Genomic DNA, 23,076 nt, shown 5'->3' with positions numbered 1-23,076 from the left:
TTATATCTGCACACAGTCAAATGGAAGAGAAACCCTGTATTCTTGAATTGTTAAAAAGGCTCTAAAATGAGAGCACAAAAGGCTGCATTGTCTGCATTTTTAAATTTAAAAGCTTGTTAGTCAACGCAGGTATCTGCTGCAATGAAGCTTGAAAGACTGTAAAGTTGTTTTTTTCCTTCTTGCTTTCATTTCCATGGACTTACAGTGCCGTTAGTGGTAGTTGCTTATTTTCCTCCAATTTACCATTTTCGCGTTAAGATGTTTTATTTGATATACACTGGACAGATAGAATCACAGTTGAGTTTAAGGAGGAGGAGGAGGAGAAATCATGAAGTTTCTGTTGGTATTTAATGTAGCAAATTGTCCTTGCAAACCTCTTGATTTTTAAGCAGCAGTCGCATACAGTAGATGATCCCAGTTACAGATTCTACAAATGTGTAACTTTGGTTCCAGCATTTCAGCAGTCACAAGGCTTCATGATGACTAGTGAGCTGTTCTGGAAACATTTCATCCTCCATGTTAGAGAAGGATATTTAAAACCACAAAAGTGGTTGGCTGACGCATGTAGCAACAACTCCTGTAGTGATGGTGGCGACTGTCACATGATTAGCACGGCGTCATGTTCTGTCTGGAGGAACGAGACATGAAACCGAGAACAGAAGGGAGCAGGTGAGAGAAAGGGAGAACATGTAAAGGATAAGTTCAAACAAAGCTGTATGTTTCTTATTGTATTTTTATTCAGCTACTGACTACATTGAGATGAACAAACAGGTGATGTTTTCTAACTGCTGGAAGTTTTATGGATTTTTGTTTTCTGTTTGGGGGCTCATTTTAATTTATATTAAAATGTCTGACAATTCCCACATTTTGTCGACTTCATTTTTACTTTTTCTTGGCTGGCACTCAACATATACAAACACTTATCAGTTCACTTATCCTGAACAGGTTAATGAAAATTAACAGGACAGAAGATTGACATACAGATTTACAGTCATGCTGCAGATCAAACATTATAATACACTGGCAGACATCTGTAGGGTTGCATATTTACAGCTAATACAAAGCTGAATGTTGACACCAAATGGGTCAACATACTACACAGATGTTCGACTATGATCCCTATTTGACCCTGAGAACAAATTCTGAAGATCATAGTAGAGTCCATCAGTATGTTTTACGGGTTACTGTCATTGTTAAATTAACAATGCATCAGCTTTAATTCCTGGCTCTAGAATTTGTTCTCATGATGTCCCACTTGGACCGGAACAAGGGGCGCAGCTTTTTAAACGTCAACACTTAGATTTCATAGTCCAAAAGAGACTTTGCAACTCGTCTAAGAAGCTGCTAGGTCCATAAACTTCAATCTGCTCAAGAACCAAACATCAGCACACCACAATTCAACAAAGAAGAAAAACTAAATTGAGTTCCGTGATGGAGGAGAAGCAAAATATCACACATCTGCTGATGGGGGTGTAAATTCAGAGAACAATCATATCAGGGTCAAGGTTCATTGGTCCAAAAGACAGAGGTTGGGAGTTTGAGTCAACTTTCATAAATATTTCCATCCCTGCCACCCCTCATCACTCATTTGCAATCCCCATCATTGTCCTCGTTCAGGTCTTCCTTGCTGGTTGAGGACGAGTCCCCATCTGCAGGACATGGCTCCTCCTCCTGGGTCTCGGGGCCTTGCAGTTGGGCCCTGAACTCCAGCCGGGCTTGCCTGTTCGACTCCATCAGTTCGTGTAGTTTGCCATTAAGTGAATCGTTGCGATCTTCCAGGTCGTCCATATAGGAGTTGATCTGATCTAGCATGGAGTTGATGGCTTCATACTCTGTGGATACACAGCAGAGAGATTAGTCTTTTCTGTCAGGCAAAGTAAACAGCTTCTATTGCAGATTAAAGACTTTCTGGTATTTTTTTGCTGATAGATCCAAACATAATTCTCATCCTATTTCTACAGTAATAAGCAGATCATCTTAATATGAGGATTTCAACAAGGATCTCACGCTGAACAGCAGAAAGATAGCACTGATATTATCTGGAGGTAAACATTGAATATGCTCCACAGACATGCGAACAACACAACTGCTGTCAATTTGAGTCTTAGAGAGTCCCTCTAATGCTATTACTGGGACAGACATAAGTCCAACATTAAAATAGATGGATAGATAGATAGTAACTTTATTGATCCCGAGGGAAATTCAAGTTTCCAGCATCACAGTTCCACAGTGCAAAAACATGTTAGTAAAAAGGCAGTAAAAAAGTTAGTAGTACAAAGTACAAAAAAATATATATATATATAGAAAAACTGTTAAAAGTGAATATAGTGCAGAGTAACAGCTGTGATACACAACTATTAAAAAAAGTGAATATAGTGCAGAAGAGACTGTTAAAACTGAATATAGTGCAGGGTATGAGCTGTAATACAGGACTATTAAAAAAGTGAATATAGTGCAGAAGAGACTGTTAAAAGTGAGTTTAGTGCAGAAGACTGTTAAAAATGAGTTTAGTGCAGAAGACACTGTAAAAAGTGAATATAGTGCAGAAGAGACTGTTAAAAGTGAATATAGTGCAGAAGAGACTGTTAAAAGTGAATATAGTGCAGAAGAGACTGAGACTGTTAAAAGTGAGTATAGTGCAGAAGAGACTGTTAAAAATGAATATAGTGCAGAAGAGACTGTTAAAAGTGAGTATAGTGCAGAAGAGACTGAGACTGTTAAAAATGAATATAATGCAGAAGAGACTGTTAAAAGTGAGTTTAGTACAGAAGAGACTATTAAAAGTGAGTTTAGTGCAGAAGAGACTATTAAAAGTGAGTTTAGTACAGAAGAGACTATTAAAAGTGAGTTTAGTGCAGAAGAGACTGTTAAAAGTGAGTTTAGTGCAGAAGAGACTGTTAAAAGTGAGTTTAGTGCAGAAGAGACTATTAAAAGTGAATATAGTGCAGAAGAGACTGTTAAAAGTGAGTTTAGTGCAGAAGAGACTGTTAAAAGTGAGTTTAGTGCAGAAGAGACTATTAAAAGTGAATATAGTGCAGAAGAGACTGTTAAAAGTGAGTTTAGTGCAGAAGAGACTATTAAAAGTGAATATAGTGCAGAAGAGACTGTTAAAAATGAGTTTAGTGCAGAAGAGACTGTTAAAAGTGAGTTTAGTGCAGAAGAGACTATTAAAAGTGAATATAGTGCAGAAGAGACTATTAAAAGTGAATATAGTGCAGAAGAGACTGTTAAAAGTGAGTTTAGTGCAGAAGAGACTGTTAAAAGTGAGTTTAGTGCAGAAGAGACTATTAAAAGTGAATATAGTGCAGAAGAGACTATTAAAAGTGAGTTTAGTGCAGAAGAGACTGTTAAAAATGAGTTTAGTGCAGAAGAGACTGTTAAAAGTGAGTTTAGTGCAGAAGAGACTGTTAAAAGTGAGTTTAGTGCAGAAGAGACTGTTAAAAGTGAGTTTAGTGCAGAAGAGACTATTAAAAGTGAATATAGTGCAGAAGAGACTATTAAAAGTGAGTTTAGTGCAGAAGAGACTGTTAAAAGTGAGTTTAGTGCAGAAGAGACTATTAAAAGTGAGTTTAGTGCAGAAGAGACTGTTAAAAGTGAGTTTAGTGCAGGGTAACTCCAGTAGCTTAGTCAAATAAATAAATAATAAACTAAACTTGCTTGGATGTAACATGTCAATCAGAAATCCCCTGAATTAAATAAGATGATTCAAAGTCAGTGTCACCTGACATCAAGTAAAAAGCGGAAATGCACTAATGTAGCATCCTGTGACTTCCACTGTACTGCAACACGGATTACAATGAGTGATTACAGCACTACCTTCGTCCTCGTATTCATCTTCGTCGTTGATAATCCCATCATCAATAGAGATGTTGGGATCTCCGTTTGGTCCAGACATTATTTAACCTAAATCTCCACGTGTATGACTTTATTACACAGAGTTAGCTAGCTGGCTTGACAGTTGTCGTATTTGTTTACTGAAGCGGTGAATTATGGGACAAATGTGGGCGGGGTTTTAGATTTTCAGCAAAGATTGTCATAGTAGTAAAAAGGAGCACTCACTCTGTACAGATAACCCGATCTCTTAATACATCCATGAGATAACCCGTTGAATAGTTGAGTGAAAATATCTTCAATGCTACACCGCAGAAAATCTTAAAAGCATTTTTTTTGTGTTATGTCACTAATGACCGTTTTCGAGCGAAGTTCGGCCTTTTAATTTAAAGTTTCTACCGCGTCGCTGCAGTTTACTGTGTCGACCTAATTTATGGTTTCTAAAAATACGAACAGAGTGGGCAGTCTTTTATTTTCCTGTTCTCAGATTCCGAGCTGTCAGATGTTCAGTCAGCTGACTTCACTGTTAGCACCACACTTAAGCCAATTAACGAGTATTAACGACTCCATAGTCACTTGTATTAGTTAAATTATGTACTCATTGACTGTTTTATGGTGTTTTTGTAAATACACTTTTTTAACTTGAACTATTTATTGATAGATTCATATTTCATTTGTAAATTCCTTTCATAATTCTTCTTTTTATTGCTCATTAAAATGTCAAATAATGAAATACTTTGTCACTTTGTCTATTTATTCATAGACTAATAAATTAATTTGTAAACGCATGTATTAATGCCTATTTTTTATTGTACAATAAGTTATTAATCAATTAAATGCTCTATTACTATTTGTGGTCCTCCATACACTTGAACTTACTATGTTTAATGACACGATAACTACAGATATTTATGAAAACCTTAAGCTTTATTCGGTTTACTTGAATAGACTGAATCAAAGGGTCGTGTATGATAAATACCATGATGATAACTGAATGGCTTTATCCTTTCGTCTAGGTCAGGGGTCAGCAACCTTTAATATCAAAAGAGCCATTTTAAGAGCAAATGTACTACGGAGTATTAGGGCCACATTGAGGGGGAAAACAATCTGAGATTTTGAGAATAAAGTCATAATTTAACGAGAAAAAAAGTCGTAATATTATGATAATAATGTCATAATACTACGAGAAAAAAGTCAGAAGTTTACGAGAAATAAGAAAATAACGTAAAATTATTACTTTATAATATTATGACTTTATTCTCATAATATTATGACTTTATTCTCATAATAATACGACTTTATTCTCATAATATTATGACTTTATTCTCATAATAATACGACTTTATTCTCATAATATTATGACTTTATTCTCATAATAATACGACTTTATTCTCATAATATTATGACTTTATTCTCATAATATTATGACTTTATTCTCATAATAATACGACTTTATTCTCATAATATTATGACTTTATTCTCATAATATTATGACTTTATTCTCATAATAATACGACTTTATTCTCATAATATTATGACTTTATTCTCATAATAATACGACTTTATTCTCATAATATTATGACTTTATTCTCATAATATTACGACTTTATTCTCATAATATTATGACTTAATTCTCATAATATTATGACTTCATTCTCATAATATTACGACTTTGTAAGAAAATAACACGTAAAATTACTACTTTATAATATTATGAGATATTCTCATAATAATACGACTTTTTTTCTCATAATATTACGACTTTATTCTCATAATATTAAGACTTCATTCTCATAATATTGCGACTTTATTCTCATAATATGCGACTTTATTCTCATAATATTATGACTTTATTCTCATAATATTACGACTTTATTCTCATAATATTATGACTTTATTCTCATAATATTGCGACTTTATTCTCATAATATTGCGACTTTATTCTCATAATATTGCGACTTTATTCTCATAATATTATGACTTTATTCTCAAAAATGTTGCAGACCCCTGCTCTAAGCTGATTTTCCTCTATGTGATCAATGGATGGCGCCATCACATCATACAACGCAGTCTGCGCCTTCGACCCACGTGTGATCATTTCCTGTCAAAGAGGGTGACGTGATAAACACATTGAAAGATCTTGTTTTGGAGTGTTTTGAAGCGATGGATGAATTACCTGCGGACCTCAAAGCCTTCCTCCTCAACCACCCGTTCCTTCAGCTTACAGATGGCAAAAAGGTTTGCGAGCTAATCACATCACATTACACTGAAACACACTGTTGTACCATGTGATGCTAGCTGTGTTGCTAATTCATCACATGTACTGTGAAGTGTTGTGATGGCCACATGTGTTAACTGAAAAACCTGTACATGATCATCATGTTTATAGCTGCATCAAGCTAAATTACACTGGTAAAACCACCATTATGTGACCTCATTCTGTTGTTTTTGCAGATCAAATGCACTCTGAATGGCCATGAGTTCCCATGCAACGTGACAGAGCTGCAGAATTTCACTAAAGGGAAGAAATATGAGAAGCTGAGTGCTGCAGCAGAGTTCAACTACAAGCAGTATGAACCACACATTGTTCCAAGCACAAAACAACCGTAAGAAGATCATTTTGCAAGAGAAACACCTTCCTCATCTTACTTGTATCAGTGGCAATAATTGTTAAAGAAATGGGCTGAATGTAGGAAAGCTAATCTGCACTTGTGTAATGCTTTTTTTTCTTCTCTGATGCCTCCTGTCTGTTTTCCAGCAAGCAGCTCTTCTGTAAGCTGACCCTCAGACACCTCAACCGGCAGCCACATCATGTCCTAAAACATGTTAATGGGAAACGCTTCACGAAGGCCCTCTCCAGATGTCAGTGCATTTCTTATCTACATGCATGGCACTTTGTTTTTATTACATACCCAGTGGCTATAGTATGTCTTTTGAACAGTGGGGATGTTATACAACCCAAGACTTTTAGTGTGAGGAAGGAAATCAAAGCTATCAGGAGTATTATCTGCTTATAAAAATGTATTTCCGTGGTATCACTTTTCTGCTGAATTGAATCGTTCTAAACATTTTCAAACATATTTTGGGATTTTGTTGAATGCAGTAAATTAGAAACACCAGAATCATTTTAAAAATATCTATTTTTCATTATTTTTTTAAAAGGTAGTGCACGTGTTGACCGTGCATGCAGCCTGTTGTAGTTGCTCCTCCTTGTTTTCTTATTTTTTCCAACTTTTAGCTTTCTTCTTTACATACATTTTGTTTATATTGTAGCATTATGTACATCATTTACATGTTGCATACTCCTTTATTTCTATTTTCTTACATTTCTTGTTGTTCATACAAGAGCAGCTGTAACGCAACCCCAGAGATCAATAAAGTATTTCTGATTCTGATTCAGATTACCAAATACAATAACACTGCCATCTCTACATCATCCAAGCAGTTATCTAGTTGCAATATTCACATAAAGTTTTGATTTCAAACTGATGGATTTCAACATCTATTTCAAATTTACACTGTAGTATTGCTTTAGTTCTTATCAGTGTACCTTGGTCCTTAAAAACAGCTTACTTTTATCACGCCATTCTTCACGGAGCTGTAATGTTTGCCCAGCAGTGACACATTCAGAATTGAATCTGGGAGGTCACATCTTTTTACAATTTGGAAAGGACACCGCCCAGATTGGAAACAATTACAATGACCTATCTATCCAGAGGTGTGAACTCAAGTTTCAACTTTGTTTGAACCAATCTGACAGCATCCAATCAAGTTGCAGGAGAGAACCATGAAGAACTAACGATATGATAGTGAGCACCAGTTGGAAAAAATAATACCAAAGATAATTTTGTCTGTGTACAAAAACTATGCGGCGATCAACACAAAATAATTGCAGTATACAAAACGTAGAAAATTACAGATCAGAGACGCAAATGGCATTACATTTGGTGAAGGGCGCATCACGGCTTCTCTTCAGAGTTATGACTTGGGACTTGTGTGCAAAGACTTGAGACTTACTTGGGATTTGCAAAACAATGACTCGGTCCCACCTCTGGTAGTATCAATATGTAATGCACCTTACTGACGTGACTCTCTCGTTCCTGCTCTAGATGAAGAGTGTGTGAAGCAAGGGATTGAATTCCTTCCAGCCAGACTCAAACAGAAAAGGCCCAAAGACAACGGAGAGGAGGTCACTCGGGGGAGGCCCTCAAAACACGTCAACAACTCGTGCGAACCTTCATCCAGCGACGACGACCACAGTGACTCAGAGGACAGCATGAGTGACCTCTACCCTTGTCAGTATCCCAAGTGCACACACACTGTAGACCTCTTTGTCCACTTTTTATTATGGTTATGTCTTAACTGTGTGTCATGGAGGTCTGAAGGATTACACTCCAGACAAAACCTAGTGGATTTACTGTCTATCAGAAGAGTGGCTCGTAGGATAGCAGTTTTACTTTGCTGTAACACTGTCGTATTTCCCACAGCCTCGATGTTCACTATTAATAAAGAGGCAGAGGAAAGTACGAAGGGGGCCGCGAAAGAGGTGGAAGACGACTTCCAGACAGATGAAGAGGAGGAAGAGGAGGAAATGGAGGTGGATAAGCAGGTGCTGCAGAAACGCAAGAAGGTCTGTAGAAACCTGAAATCCCTTCTAATTGTGTGTGTGTGTGTGGACGTCAATCGGTGTTAAAGCTGCAGTGGGCAGAAATGGAGCAAATATGATTAAAAAAAGTTATTTTTATAAAACGGTCACTGTATCCTGACAGTAGTGCACGAGACAGGTAATCTGAAAAAAATCATGTGCCTCTGTGTCCTCCGGTGCTCCTAATGGCATCTGCAAGATTTCACAGACCGGAGGAAAACAACCAATCAGAGCTGAGCTGGAGCCTGCCGTCTCTGAGCAGCTGTCAATCACTCGCGAACTCCGACCAAACAGTCAAACTAGGCAGCGCTGATCAAATATGAATCAATATTCTGTTACTGTAATGCCTATTTCTTGCCTCAAATGTTTTCAGAAACATTTTGTAGTGTACTGTTTAGCTGTAAAATGAGAAAGTTTGTGACCCGGCAGCCATGTTGAGATCAGTTGAGAAAATACCAAGCGCGGGCCACTAGCCGGAGCACAGCCAATAGGAGTGCTCAATAGGAACACTCTCTTAAATGACCTCTGATTGGCCAAAGTCTCCCGTCATGGGCTATATTTTTTAAAGGCGGAAAACAGAGCCATGATGAGGAGCAGAAGGTTAGTTTTCTCTCAGAACACTTGAATTACAATATGCTGAAAGGTTATTATGGAATTTTTGCCCAATGATGCCAAAAATATCCTGCCTACCCCCACTTTAATAGCTGGCACTAATGAAATTTTGGTCATGCTGTCATATTTATGTCTTTCAGGTACAGGGCGGTGGTTTACAGAAGAAATTCAGAAATAACCACTGGAAATCGGGGCGTAAGAAACCTGGAAAAGTGCCAAATGGAAAGTAAAAAGCAAAACCATATACTTATTTTTATACCTGGAGATTTGGTCGGGGAGCAGCACCACACTTCCAGTTTGGAGTAGTATTCCTATGTCTGAGTCAGCCTGACCTTTTGTATAGGTGAACATCCATTCGAGTTTTCATATTTTCTGCATATGAACGGTTGTCTGTTTTTTCCGGGTTGTGATGTTGCACAGTTACAAAGAGGCGGGTTTACGCAACAAGGAAAATGTGTTAGTGGCAGTAAACACATCATGTTGACTGGATGAGTTGTATTGTCTGGTTTGCAACCAAGTGTGCTATAATGAAATACAATTTGGATTTGCAAACATTGTCCATGTCTCGTTTTTTTTTTTATCATTATTGCCCATATAATGGATGAAAAGGAGGAGAGACTTTACAGACTGCAACTATTGCAGGACTTGAACCTAAAATCATTTGACAGAAAAGTGCTATTCATAAACAGCATTATATAAATTGACAATTTTCTGAGAAGAAAAACATTGTAGCCTGACATGCATCTACTTTTTATTATCTATTTGCTTAGTATTTTAAACATAATTACTGGGGGAGTGTAGACATTTCTCACACAAGAGGACGACATAAGTAGCTGAAGGTACAGCATAGAAAAGCAACAACCTGACTTCGCAGTAGCAGGTAATTGCTGATCTAGCTGACAAACAGTTTTGACAGCTAGATCAGCAATTACATCGCAGACTGTCAAGAAGCTTTTATGCTGCAGATAACAGCTCTTCCAGTGCTTTAGTAAACATTTTCACCCAGGATGGACAGATTTTGTCTGCAAAAAAAAAACATCAAGTCGAGGACAATCATGACCCTGGGGCCCCAAACAGTCACTGCAACACATTATCGCTGACTTATTGTTCTAATTTAATGTGTAAGTTACACTTCTGAAATATCTTGTGCAACCTCTGAGCCATTGGCATCGTCTGTTTCTTCTTCCCTTTGCCTCTGTGTAAATGTTGAGGGTGAGTCATGCTTATTGTGCAAAATATTTTACACATTTAAATAACATCAGCTGGCACGGTGTACACTGAACCACTGCTCGTGAAAATACCACATTTTTTCCTGCTTGGCTTACAGGGAGCGTGCACAAGTTTAAAGACTTTGTCCGAGTCTTTGGTCTCGACATGTGGCCGCTTTTACACCTCCATCCCATTTCCCTTCACATAGCTCTGCTCTCTCATGTTCATCATCCTCTCACCAACATCAGCTCAGTCAACAGTTAGTTGAAGGCAAAAGTTTAATCCATTTTTAGCATTAATGTTAATTAAGTAATTGACCTTTGTAGATGGGTGACAAAAGAAGGAGTTGTCTCTCTACCAGGATGATGATGTTGCACTCATCCACAGGGCACGAGGGGTCACTGAGTGGTTTGATGAAAATGATTTGAATCATATGTTGTGGCCTTCACATTTACATGACTTCAACTGAACACTTACAGTATGGGAAATTATGGACAGACATGTTAGACAGAGCTCTCCATCATCATCATCATCAAAACCCCAAATGAAGAATTATCTTTTTGTTCATGCATCCAGTAGAGTTTCAGAGAAATAACCCTGCCCCAATACCTTCCCAAGACACTTAATGTTGTTTTTTCCTTTACTCATCTGTGAATGCACACTGTTGTTTTTGGGCAGTTGAAGTATTTTGTTTGTCTGGTTGTAGAAAAGTGTGAGGATTAAGTTGTTCAACACAGTAGGTAAATTGTCCTGTTGTAATTTTGCAGGCTGAAGGCTGTGTAATGTTGAAGCTTCTTTGTTTGTTTGTTTGTTTGTTAGACCTTGTTTGTCTGTTTGACCAGTACATAGAATAAACAAATAAATAGCTCACAGTAAGTTGAGTAATACAGCTCCTAGAAAAAAGACTTTTTTCATTCATTCATTTGTGCATTCAGTTATTTCATTTACAACTCAATAAAGTGCATTCAAATTCAGATTTAATCATGATATATATCATTTGAATGCACTTCAGGATCAGAATCAGGTTTATTGTGAGGTAGGTTTTCACATGCATAATAAGGATGTCAGTATCTTGGTGCATACGACAAAAAAAAAAAAGAACAAGTATTCAAAACATCAAGAATCCCCACCTGAGGTAACGCAGGGAACAGACAGGTGTTTATATAGAATACTTAGAGCTGCAGCCATGAAGCAAATTACAAGGAACTGGTTAAAATCCTTAAGTCCTTAAATTCAAAGATGGAAGGAAACAATACAGGAAATCTCAGAAATGGAGAGAATAACTTATATTCTGTCTCTTCATCTCTGACTCTATAAGAGTGGATGAGATATAAAACAATGATTTGGTGTAGGAAATTGCACAGATAAAATAGAGTTAGAAATGAAGAGTCAAAGTACAAAAAGCAATGTTTTAAGTGAATTCATTAGTTGTTGGATTATAAAATGTTGAATAATGTGGATCAGTGTTTCCCAAAGCCCAATATGACGTCCTATAATGTCTTGTTTTGTCCACAACTCAAAGATTTTCAATTTACTGTCATAGAGGAGTAAAGAAACCAGAAAATATTCACATTTAAGTAGTTGGAATCAGAAAATGTTGACTTTTATTTCTTAAAAAATTACTCAAACTGATGAATGGATTATCAAAATAGTTGGCGATTAATACATAAATAAATGATATTATATTAAAAAATTACAAATAAATGAATAGTTGATAACTAATCGATTAATTGTTGGGGCTCTAATGAGTAATCTGGAGGGGCAGAGCATCATATACAGAATGACCTCTTAATCTCTTTTTTGATTTTTTTTATATTTTATAGAGAAACGTTAGTGTAGTTGTTGTGATAGTATAAATAATCAGTACTGATGTTGCAAATAGGAGCTATGTAAGAAACTACCTGAGTAGTCTTGTCTAAAAATGGATTCAAAAAAACATTGTGTATGTTGCATTTACTTATTAAAACAAAGTAAAAACTTGCTCCACAGGTAGCATGTATCTGCCAAAGTGCAAAAGGTGATGTTTCAAGTGGATGAAATATGAGGCCGGAAATTAAGTCATGAAATTACTTGCACTCAGATTAACAGAATGATTTATTAATGAGCAGAGGCTGATCTTGGGCAAACAAACATAATCGATAGACGTACGCAATATGCACATCTTGGAGGAGGAGAACACATACATTGCTTTTTTGTGCTGTTTTCCTTTTTCTGTTGTTTTTTTTTCATTTTTTGTTGCATGTATGTATTTGTAAGTATGGGTGTGAGTGTTAATGTGTGAAAGAAAAATTGTGAATATATATTGACATTTTGTGGATGTATAATTCATTAGTATGTATAATTCATTATTCAGTAGTTTGCAATAAAAGTATTTAAAAAAGTCAAGAATCATAAATAGAAATAGAAAAAAAGAGTGTTACAACACAAGTACTTCAAATATATCAAAGATATGTAAAATATATCTGTTTTAGAGTATAGTGAATAGTATATGATAGTATAGTGTTGTCTTCGTCATGTTCTTTATATTACGGATTAATAGACCAAATAATATACATTTTAAGAGACAATTAGAGGAATGCACATCTGTCAAAAAAAGTGTAACCATGTATAAAAGCTGCACTGGGTAGCCTACATAAGAGTATGCAGCGTTTTCATGGTTGTGCATGATCATATTTTACAGATTATGGTAGGAAATGAATTCAGGTGAGTTAGGGGGTATATTAATGTGCTTATTTCTTGTGTAAAAAGCCTCTAACACCGCTCGTGAGCTGTGTGAAGAACCCTGGCCGGATCAGTATACGTGGCATCCAGCGGTTGCAGCAGTACCATATAGGGGGGCTCCTTCTCTCGCTTGTCAAACCGCGGGGCATTGTGGGGCGGAGGCGGCCTTTCTGATCAGGACATCTTCAAGTAAATAAGGTTTAACCGGGAGGAGGAGCAGACCGAGAGCAGCCGGAGATTACAACCAACACATCACTCACTGTGTTGCGCTTCAGCCTCACTTATTACAACAGCTTTCATAGTACACCAACATGGGGCAGGAGGATCTCATGAACACGGCGGAAGACGTGGCGGACCAGGTACACTTCAATATGTTTATAGCACGGCTGGTAGCAGGCTAGCTGCTGTTAGCATGCTAGCTGCTAGCTGACTAGTTTGTGTGAGAATGACGCTAGCTGCTGTTAGCATGCTAGCTGCTAGCTAAGTAGTTTGTGTGTGATGGAAGCTAGCCGCTGTTAGCATGCTAGCTGCTAGCTGACTAGTTTGTGTGAGAATGAAGCTAGCTGCTGTTAGCATGCTAGCTAACTAGTTAGTCTGAGAATGAAGTGTTTCCTCTAACATTGTGACTATTACAAGTCCACCATAGCTAGCTGATACTTTACCATGACCTGTTATCAACAGCTGCAGCAGATTTACTCGTGTCTTAATTGGCATTAGGAGTGTTTGGTGCTGTCATGTGTGTCCAGATGGATTAGCTAGCATTATTAATTCACACCCACAAAACGAAACTGACATCTGTTTGGAGAAAACCAACCAAGCCAACAGGTATAAATATGGATTGCTGCATTATAATGCCAGCTAGTGAGCTTGTCTGTGTATCCACCTGGTTTATTAACAGTAGTATCTCAGCCAGCCAGCCAGCAGTTGTGAAATCCCTCAGCTTAAAGCCAAGTTGTTGGCTAACACTTGTTTGTCATATTGTGTTTTTAAGAGCATTACTAGTGGTTTAGGGTTGCATAGTATGTCTAAGTTGGAGAAGCATCAGGTTTTCCTAAACTTAGCATCTGCTTTGTGGCCTTGACAGAGCTGCCCCCATCACACAACTCACCTAAAACTGACCATGAACATGGATTATGCATGCTACTGCTGCATTTTCTGTAGTTATAATCTGTGTCTTTGTGAGGGTTCTTGTTGTATTGGTTTGACTACAGGTAATGCACTAATTCATAAGAGGTGAACTGATGTCAAGATCAGATTTCAGATTGCCTGTGACACCATGTCCCTGTGTCGACTGTGGAAAAAAGCCCCAGATATTTGGGTTTTGTGTCTTCTGTCCTTATGAAAAGTTACTTGCTCGTAAGAGGCATGTGTGCTGTAGTGTTGTGTGTTGAATTCATGGCCTTGTGTTTTTACAGGACATGCCAGGCTTTTAATGTTCTCCTTGGAGGAGTACTGTCAGGTTACACCATGTCCCGAAGTGTGTGTGTGTTTATGGCAGCTGTGTTGACTGAACTCAAGCCTCATGACAAAAACTGTACATCTGTTCCCTAATCTAATTACAACTGATTGATTTATACACTCGTAACACAAGTGCTGTGTGTTGTAAAACATTTGGAAAAGGGAACGTGAAATATCTTTCTTTGTAACAAACTCTCACTCTCCCTTCACTAAGGGGTCCTGAGCTAACATGTTGCTTGCATATTACTCCATAAAATGGTCTATTTCTAGACTGTTGCAGGGACCTCGGGCTTGTTCGCATTGGCTCCCAGGTCGTCCATTCATGTCCCACATAGCAGTCATAGTGGGAGTTGGTGGACGCTGATAGGCTGCCGAGGTCTGACAGTGCTGATGTGGACCGCTCAGTAGGCGGGGAAGGGGGCAGGTCACAGCACCTCTACTGTGTCACTGTACTATCTGAGGATCCGTTCATGAATTATGTTTGAGAGAAGATTGTAGGGTACTTACTTTTCTCGTAGTAATAATGCAATAAGCCATTGATGGTTTTAACAGGGACGAACAGCCCTGTTATTGTCTTGAGATTTGTGAACTTCCACCCTGCACTTGTATTGCCTTTTTTCACTTTTGAAATCAATTCATTATATTCAAATACACAGTTATATTTGCAGTTTTTTCTCGATTAATCGATTAGTTGTTTGGTCTGTAAAATGTCAGAAAATGGTGAAAAATGTTGATCAGTTTTTCCCAAAGTCCAAGATGACGTCCTCAAATGTCTTGTTTTGTCCTCAACATAAAGATATTCAATTTACTGTCAGAGAAACCGATTAATTATCAAAATAGTTGGTGATTAATTTAATCGTTGACAAATAATCGATTAATCGTTGCAGCTCTAATGAGTAATCTGGAGGGGTATAACATCATCTACAGTATGAGCTCTTTTTCTCTTTTGTGATTCTTAAATATTTTATAGAGAAAAGTTACTATAGTTGTTGTACTGATAGTATAAATAATCAGTACATGACCAAAATCTTATATCCAGATATAGGTCATTTCATATCTCGATAACGATATATATCACGATATAGCATGTTTTCTGGATCAACCACATGGTGAAGCATATTTTTGTATACTCCTGTGCGAATTAAATACTTAACAAATGAAAAGTAATAATATAATAATAAAGTAATAGAGTATTTTCTCATTGTTAAGTACAAAATGAACACTTACTAAAGAAAAGTAAAAAAACTTGCTCCACAGGTAGCATGCGTCTGCCATAGCTTCAGATAGCGTACTCTTCCTCCTACTGTTCAAAGAGTAGCGGGTCAGATTACTATTGGGAGGCTTTAGTTTTGCCTTAGGTGTGTGAGTATTTTTTGTTGTTGTGACAGTGTCTAATTCAGTTGCCAGGGTAATGGGAGGGGATTGTTATGTATTGTCTTCTCATTTCTATGAAAACAATAAAAGAGTGTATTTAAAAAAAGAATATTATTGGGAGTCTTTAGGGGATTAACCAAAGACTTGTTCAAATTCAGTTATACGTGTTACATCTTGGTGACCCAGTAATGTTGTTTATCAGTTTCTCGGGAAAGCCTCAGAAACCACATCCTTTGATTGCTGTTCTTTGCAGTCACAAGCCATTCTTGTTCTTGTCAATCATTGCTCCTCTTCTTTCCCTCGGTTGTCCAGTTCTTGCGGATAACCAAACAGTACCTGCCCCACCTGGCGCGTCTGTGTCTCATCAGCACCTTCCTGGAAGACGGCATCCGCATGTGGTTCCAGTGGCATGAGCAGAGAGACTACATCGAGGCTACCTGGAGCTGTGGCTACTTCCTGGCCACGTGCTTTGTGCTGCTTAACCTCATAGGACAGCTGGGTAAGTGAGCGGGAGGTAGCGCACTTTGACAGGTTTCAATCCGGACATGAGATGAGTCAACTCAGATTTTATTGTAGCAGGAGAACACAACATGTTTTTGTAGCTTTACTGGGTGGTGTGTGATGCACAATCTGCTAACAACAATAAGGAGTGAGTCAAATTGCTAACAAAAGAAGATAAAATAGTTAAAACTGTTTGTGTTTGAAGTAGACATCGTTATGAATATGGAAATCATTTGTGTCAATCTGAAAATGTTTAATTTGATTCATGATTCAGGGCTTGTGTCTCGAGGAGACCGACAGCCTAAACTGTATACGCACTGCTACGTTCACAGCTATAACGTTAATACTCGCCATCAGTCCATCACACACACATGCTCCCTCCCTCGCTCTCTCTGTCTGTCTCTCTCTATCGCCTCTACATCGACAATCGCTAGTGTTAAGCACACAACCTACTCCTGAGTTATTCCTTAAAGGAGTTCACTACTTGTATAACACATTCAAAAACATCTTAAAAATACATAATTACCCAATGCTTAGGCCCGGTGGGCAGTCAATTTAGGCTTACAATTCACTGGCGGAAACCCTGAGTGTGCTCAGTGCGTTTCAGCCCAATTGTGTCTACAGTTTGCAGAAGGTTGTGTAAGAGATACAAACACATTGAACTTCCCTTTTGGGTTATCTCGCTGATTAGAGGGGTCAGCGGAGACTGACAAGACTTGTTGAAGGAAGCCGAGAGGCAGCCCACTCTTCCACGAATCAGTGAAATATTGCAGTGTATGCGAAAATGTATCCCTGAACTCCTTGAACTTTGAAGCAGATGGTTTGTAAGAGCAGAAGTTCGCACACTGCACACTGGTGAAGGCATCATCCAAAATGTAGCAGAAGACGGAAGATAATGTCAACTAGATGTCAGGTTCCGTTCTTGTCATGTGAGAAGGTATTATCAAGGTATTACGGTATACCAGGGTATTTAGAAATCCAGAAGGAATGATTGTCCCTCAAAAATACAGACGCTCCTCTCTAGGGCTGACCCGCATGTTTCGAAGCTTCCACCGTTGCCATGGTATTCAACCTCCAATCAGTATTCGAAAGCTTTTTTGTTTATATAAGTATGTAATAATAAAATATAAATCCCCAAATAGCCCATGAAATAAGGAATAATCCCATAACATTCATTATTCATATTCAACATTCATTATTATTAGTTATTCTCAGACAGATATCGCTGTTTGTTGTATGTAGAGCACTGTCCCAGGCACTGAGACGGTGGAAATGGAGACAGACAGACAGAAGAACATGTCAGCCTGCTGCACTGCACTGCGAAGCGAAGCTTTGAATGCCTTTGAATATTACTCACCAAAAACTGGTATTCAGGACAGCCCTACTCCTCTCTCTATTAAACTGATACATAGTTGCTGTGTTGAGGTGATGGGTTGTAGTGCACAGCAGGCGCCACCTGAGGTCAGTCTGTACTGGTGCAACAGGCAGCTGAGCTGAGAAAGATGCCAACTGTGAGTGGTGGGGATAAAGATAAAGGACTAGATATGGAATCATGAAAATATTGCAACATATAAATAAGAAGGCAATCCAGGCACTCCAAAAACTTAGACTAAAAGGCAACAAGAGAAGGAAATATTAAAAATGATTTATCATAGTGGCTAAATCATTTAAAAAGCCAACATGTTTTGACCACTCTAGGTCTTCGTCAGGGCGTTTAACAAACAGACAAAACGGTGTGACCTTTGTCTGTTTGATTTTTATCCGGCACGTTTTGATTTACTGCTGAGTACACAGAGCAACCAGTTACCAGCTATAAAAAGTCTTGTGGCTAATAAAGCAGTACCCACAACACAGTGTGACTGCCCTCTTAATATGCCTGAAACTATAAATTATTGTACTTTTCTGCAACAAAAAAAAAATTGAAGTGAAATGTGTTGTTTTACTCAAATTAAATTGTCTACGTGGCCTTAACAAAAAAAAATGTTTATAGCTCATGTTGGCATTTGTCATTGTAAAAGAAGAAAATGGAAAATACGTGTGTTGCAGCCATAATGACCATCACTTTGTTGTGTGTGTCCTAACAGGTGGTTGCGTCCTCATCCTCAGTAGAAATTTTGTACAGTATGCCTGCTTTGGACTATTTGGCATCATAGCGCTACAGGTCAGAACTATCACATTATAATGATCATTTTTAATGTATACAAGCAATATCTTTGTATGTCTTTGTATCTGATCTGGAATGTCTTTTTCTCCGCCAGACTGTTGCATACAGCATTTTATGGGACCTCAAATTTTTGATGAGGTGAGTGTCACTCTGTTTGGATTTAGTTTGTGTTTAAGAAAAAACACAATAACCCTCCGTAAACAAATTAATTTAAGTTTATTGGAATATTTGTATCCGGTTGCACCAGCTTATTGACTCTCAAACATAATCATTATATTACCAAATCATTGTTTCAGTTGTCTGATTCAAGTATACGTACAAATGTGTGTTATAAAAGGTGTGAGGCAGTTTGCAGAAGTCTGAAGCAGTTAAATGAAAAATTTGCTGTTCAATTTTGAATTTCACTGCTTATGATCATAGATTACAACTAGCTTGATTAATTTGACAGCATGCAGTGTTTTTTCTGCAGCAGTGGACATTTTAATTTGGTATGGTAGTAAATGAGAGAGCCTCTCAGTTGTCAAGCAGACACCAACAATTACCGTGAGCAAGACCTGTGATTTATTTAAACATCGACAGGCAGACAGATGAGTCATCGGCCATCAGAGAAATCCCTTAAATACAGTGCTGCATTGTAGTTTTGCTGTTTCTGCAATATGTGTATTTTAATTCATATGATGTTGGTTGTTAGTATAAGTTCAGGGTAAACTTAATGCTGAAAGATATGTTTCTGCTCGTCTGAAATATTCATCCTCTCTCCTCCCCCAGAAACCTGGCCCTCGGAGGTGGTCTGCTCCTGCTGCTGGCCGAGTCTCGTTCGGAAGGAAAGAGCATGTTTGCTGGAGTCCCCTCCATGGGAGAGAGTTCGCCGAAGCAGTACATGCAGCTGGGTGGTCGAGTACTGCTAGTGCTCATGTTCATGACTCTGCTGCACTTCGACTCCAACTTCTTCTCTGTGAGTACCAACAACAACCTTCATTTAACACAGATGGATATTTCATCATTAAGTTAAGACCAATGTTACGCCACCACGTACTTACGGACAGCCACATAATCTAAAGCAATTAGATTTAGACTTCAATAAAAAAGTCAACATTTTGGGAAATACACTTATTTGCTTTCTGAATCTGATACCTGAATTTGGATATATGCTGATACGGATATAATTCCAATATATGAGCTCTTTTTGCATAAAATTTGCATTGCATTGCAATTTTGCATTAAATTGAAATGTATTCAAAAGCAATTTATTTGAAATGTAAGTGGGTTTCACATAAAAACAGGTGTAGGGGTGCAAATTGCTATAGCAAATCCTTTTTAATGTTTTGAAAAACTTGAACAAATTAAGTGCCCAGAAATTCAACTACTAGTAGATTTCTATGCATTAATTCAAAAGTAATAAGAATTTAAAAGAGGAGTGCAATGGCAACTCCTTCATAAGGTTTAAACAAGCGACTATTTGAAATAAAAGTGCAAGAACTATGTAGAGAAATAAATATCTACACTATCAAATAAGTAAAAAAAAAAAAAATGTAAAAAGTTTAGTGTGTGGTGTGACCATGGATGTATTAAGAGAACTGGATACAGCGTTTGGCCACTATGAAAGTTGGGATCGACGACCGGCACTCTTCCTGGGGGCTTGGGTGTGACCAGATGTTTTTATCCACTCAAATTAATTTTGATCAAGTAATAAGAAGAGAGGCCAGAGGTCTTTTTGTGTTGGATGTTGAATAGAGGAAGTGGTGAGAGGAGAGGTTGCTATGATTACCATGCAGAGTTAGAAATCAACATATACAACAAGCTAGATTATTAATACCTGCTAAAAGTAGCCTAAATGATGAATGGTTTATTGAGAGCACTGCGAGTGACTTTCACCGCCCGTTAAAGAGCCGAAAGACCACCCCTGTGATAAAACAAATGGCAGGTTGTGTTAGTTTATACACACACACACTAGTTGAGTGTTTGAATGAATCTTTACTGAGAGCACTGCGAGTGGCTCTCACTGCCTGTTTAACAAGCCGAAAGACGTCTCTGTGATAAAACAAACGACTGGCCGGCCGTGTTTGCCCGGTTGAAAGCCAGAGGACCTTTGCTGTGAAAATACAAACAATAGTAATGTGTTGTTTATCATGTTTGCCTTCTGTTCTGGGCTTGGAGCAGCCACTCAACCTGCCATGCTTAAGACGCTAGCGTTGCTAACTAGCTTTTTTGCGGAGGAGGAGGGACATTCTCCACCATTATTACATATTTATATGGATCGGTACATGGATCCGTAACCTCAGTCCGATATCCGTTACATTAATTACATCATATCAGAACCCGATATTGGATCTGATCGTTCCCATCTCTAAATCAAATATACTAAAATCACTGCCATGCATTTTCCAAAGTGTACCACAACATTTCAGCTTTGGAGTTCTATTCATTTTAGTACAACAAGTGTCTGCAAATTAATTTGCAGACTTGAAATTTGTCAGTAGCACCCCTGTGTGAAGTGATGATCACCTACTGTAAAGTGAAAATCTTCACCCACCTACATTAACACTCTTCCACAGATCCTGCAGAACATGGTTGGGACTGCGCTCATCATCCTGGTGGCCATCGGCTTCAAAACCAAGCTGGCGGCGTTGACCCTCGTCGTGTGGCTCCTGGCCATCAACGTCTACTTCAACGCCTTCTGGTCCGTCCCCGCCTACAAGCCCATGCACGACTTCCTCAAGTACGACTTCTTCCAGACCACCTCGGTCATCGGCGGTCTGCTGTTGGTGGTGGCACTTGGACCTGGTGGCGTGTCCATGGATGAGAAGAAGAAAGAGTGGTAGGCAAAGTGGGGTTAAGATAAGAGGATTGCACAGCACCACTAACTTCACCCCACCAACCGGGACACAAAGGCCCTCCCTCTCCTGCAGTTCCCCCCCCCACCAGGGTACACAGTTGTTTTTTTTCTAGCTTGTTTTTTATTTCGCCAAATCCACAGACACCACCTCTCCCATCTATGGACAATTTTTCTATTTTCCTCCCAGCTGCTGTTTTTGTTTTTTAGTTCAACATATGCAGATTTTTTCTAAACCCTTCTTGTATGTCCTCTTTTTCCATGACAACAAGAATAAAAAAGGCCCATGTATTTCAAAGTGCAAGGTAAACAGCTAATGTGGGATATATGGATTTCTTTGTTCTGTGTGCAGAAGGAATGACATAATTTATTGTATTTTATGGGTGTTATGCCATGAGTTATAATAGATTAACATTCATATTTTCTGAATAAAACCAGCGAATTGGATCGAGTGCAGTAGTTTGTCCCCCACCCCTCCCCCCCATGGATGCTGGTCTTTTTCTGCCGTTGGATCTTGGAGTGTCTGAGACTTACTCACCATATCGAACTTGGGCACTGATTTGACTCTCCGGGTTTCATCTCCCCTCTTCTTCTTTTTTTTCTCTGACACCCTAGCCTTTCAACACATCTGTACACCTTCAATCTCAACTGACTCTTGTTTGTTTGGAGTCGAATCAGGGGGGGAACGTGTACATTATGTACAAAGTGGTGGATTGCAGTCATGCTTGGTTGAAAGCTTCAACACAATTGTTAGCTCCAGTACTTGTTATTGGGCACTTTGTACTGTACGTTTTTTGGCAAATGCCTAACTAGTGAACTGTATATGATCGGGGAATATAGAGGGGAGAGGCTCAACGTTTGTGAAACACCATATTCTGCGATCTAGAAAAGCAAAGAGGACTAAGCAGAGTCACTAGCCATCCGGACTTTGTCTTTGCTCAGTGTTTTTTGCCATGTGTAAGAAAATAAAAAAAAATATTCAGTGTATTGATTTTCAGAAGTTTATATTGTATTTTTGATCATTTGTTTTTTGATTTTGGAAGTTCATGGCGAAGAAATAAAAGTTCAAAAATATAAAGTCACTGTCTTGGTCGAGGTTTTATGATGTACTCAGAGGCTGAAGGACATTGGTGTACCAGATAATCAAATTAAATAGGACCTATTATGCTTATTTTCAGGTGCATACACGTATTTTGGTTACTAGAACATGTTTACATGCATTAATGTTCGAAAAATGCTTTATTATTCTCATACCGGCTGCAGCACCTCTTTTCACACTCTCAAAAAACTCCGTCTACTCTGATTGGTCAGCTGGCCCTTTCTGTTGTGATTGGTCAACTGAACTTAACTTTCCGGACTCCACTCTAAATAACTTTGTTTGAGGGTGTGCCAAACTAGCCGCTAGGAAAAGTGCGTTGCTTGGTGACATTATCACGTTACAGGACAAAAAGGCAGGCCTTCAGCCGAGGCGTTTCAGGCAGCTCAGGAGCAGTGTTTCTGTGGGGGATAGTATCTTCCTTTGGTGTGGACTTTGTCACTTTTTAGACCTTTTACATGCACAAAAAACTTCATAACACACTAAAGGAAAGGGGAAAAGCATAATAGGTCCTCTTTAATGTCGACTCTACCGATGAAACATGCTATGGAGTACTAACATACAGTGTTGGATATCACAGCCTGGCAATGAGAAGACATCAAAACATTGTTTTGCAATACTGTATGAATGAA

The 23,076-nt window shown here is 38.3% G+C and overlaps 3 protein-coding genes across 3 annotated transcripts; 2 read left to right on the top strand and 1 right to left on the bottom strand.

The window, feature by feature from the left end:
- Positions 1-715: 715 nt before the first annotated feature.
- On the bottom strand, positions 716-3,990 carry c19h9orf16 (chromosome 19 C9orf16 homolog). Its single transcript, XM_037752446.1, has 2 exons — positions 3,817-3,990; positions 716-1,832 (listed from the first exon to the last, which is right to left on the bottom strand). The coding sequence occupies exons 1-2, from the start codon at positions 3,893-3,895 to the stop codon at positions 1,585-1,587; spliced, it is 327 nt and encodes a 108-aa protein (XP_037608374.1). The 5' UTR covers positions 3,896-3,990; the 3' UTR covers positions 716-1,584.
- A 1,883-nt stretch (positions 3,991-5,873) lies between these two features.
- Positions 5,874-9,643, top strand: surf2 (surfeit 2). Its single transcript, XM_037753635.1, has 6 exons — positions 5,874-6,069; positions 6,286-6,437; positions 6,590-6,693; positions 7,941-8,126; positions 8,319-8,461; positions 9,229-9,643. Exons 1-6 carry the CDS (start codon positions 5,995-5,997, stop codon positions 9,316-9,318), a joined length of 750 nt encoding a protein of 249 aa, XP_037609563.1. The 5' UTR covers positions 5,874-5,994; the 3' UTR covers positions 9,319-9,643.
- A 3,486-nt stretch (positions 9,644-13,129) lies between these two features.
- Positions 13,130-22,430, top strand: surf4 (surfeit 4). Its single transcript, XM_037752921.1, has 6 exons — positions 13,130-13,377; positions 16,163-16,349; positions 18,436-18,512; positions 18,610-18,653; positions 19,284-19,470; positions 21,071-22,430. The coding sequence occupies exons 1-6, from the start codon at positions 13,330-13,332 to the stop codon at positions 21,335-21,337; spliced, it is 810 nt and encodes a 269-aa protein (XP_037608849.1). The 5' UTR covers positions 13,130-13,329; the 3' UTR covers positions 21,338-22,430.
- Positions 22,431-23,076: the final 646 nt, after the last annotated feature.

This window comes from Sebastes umbrosus, chromosome 19, assembly GCF_015220745.1.
Source record: "Sebastes umbrosus isolate fSebUmb1 chromosome 19, fSebUmb1.pri, whole genome shotgun sequence".
NCBI lineage: Eukaryota > Metazoa > Chordata > Actinopteri > Perciformes > Sebastidae > Sebastes > Sebastes umbrosus.
This window is presented reverse-complemented; position numbering and strand designations above follow the sequence as displayed.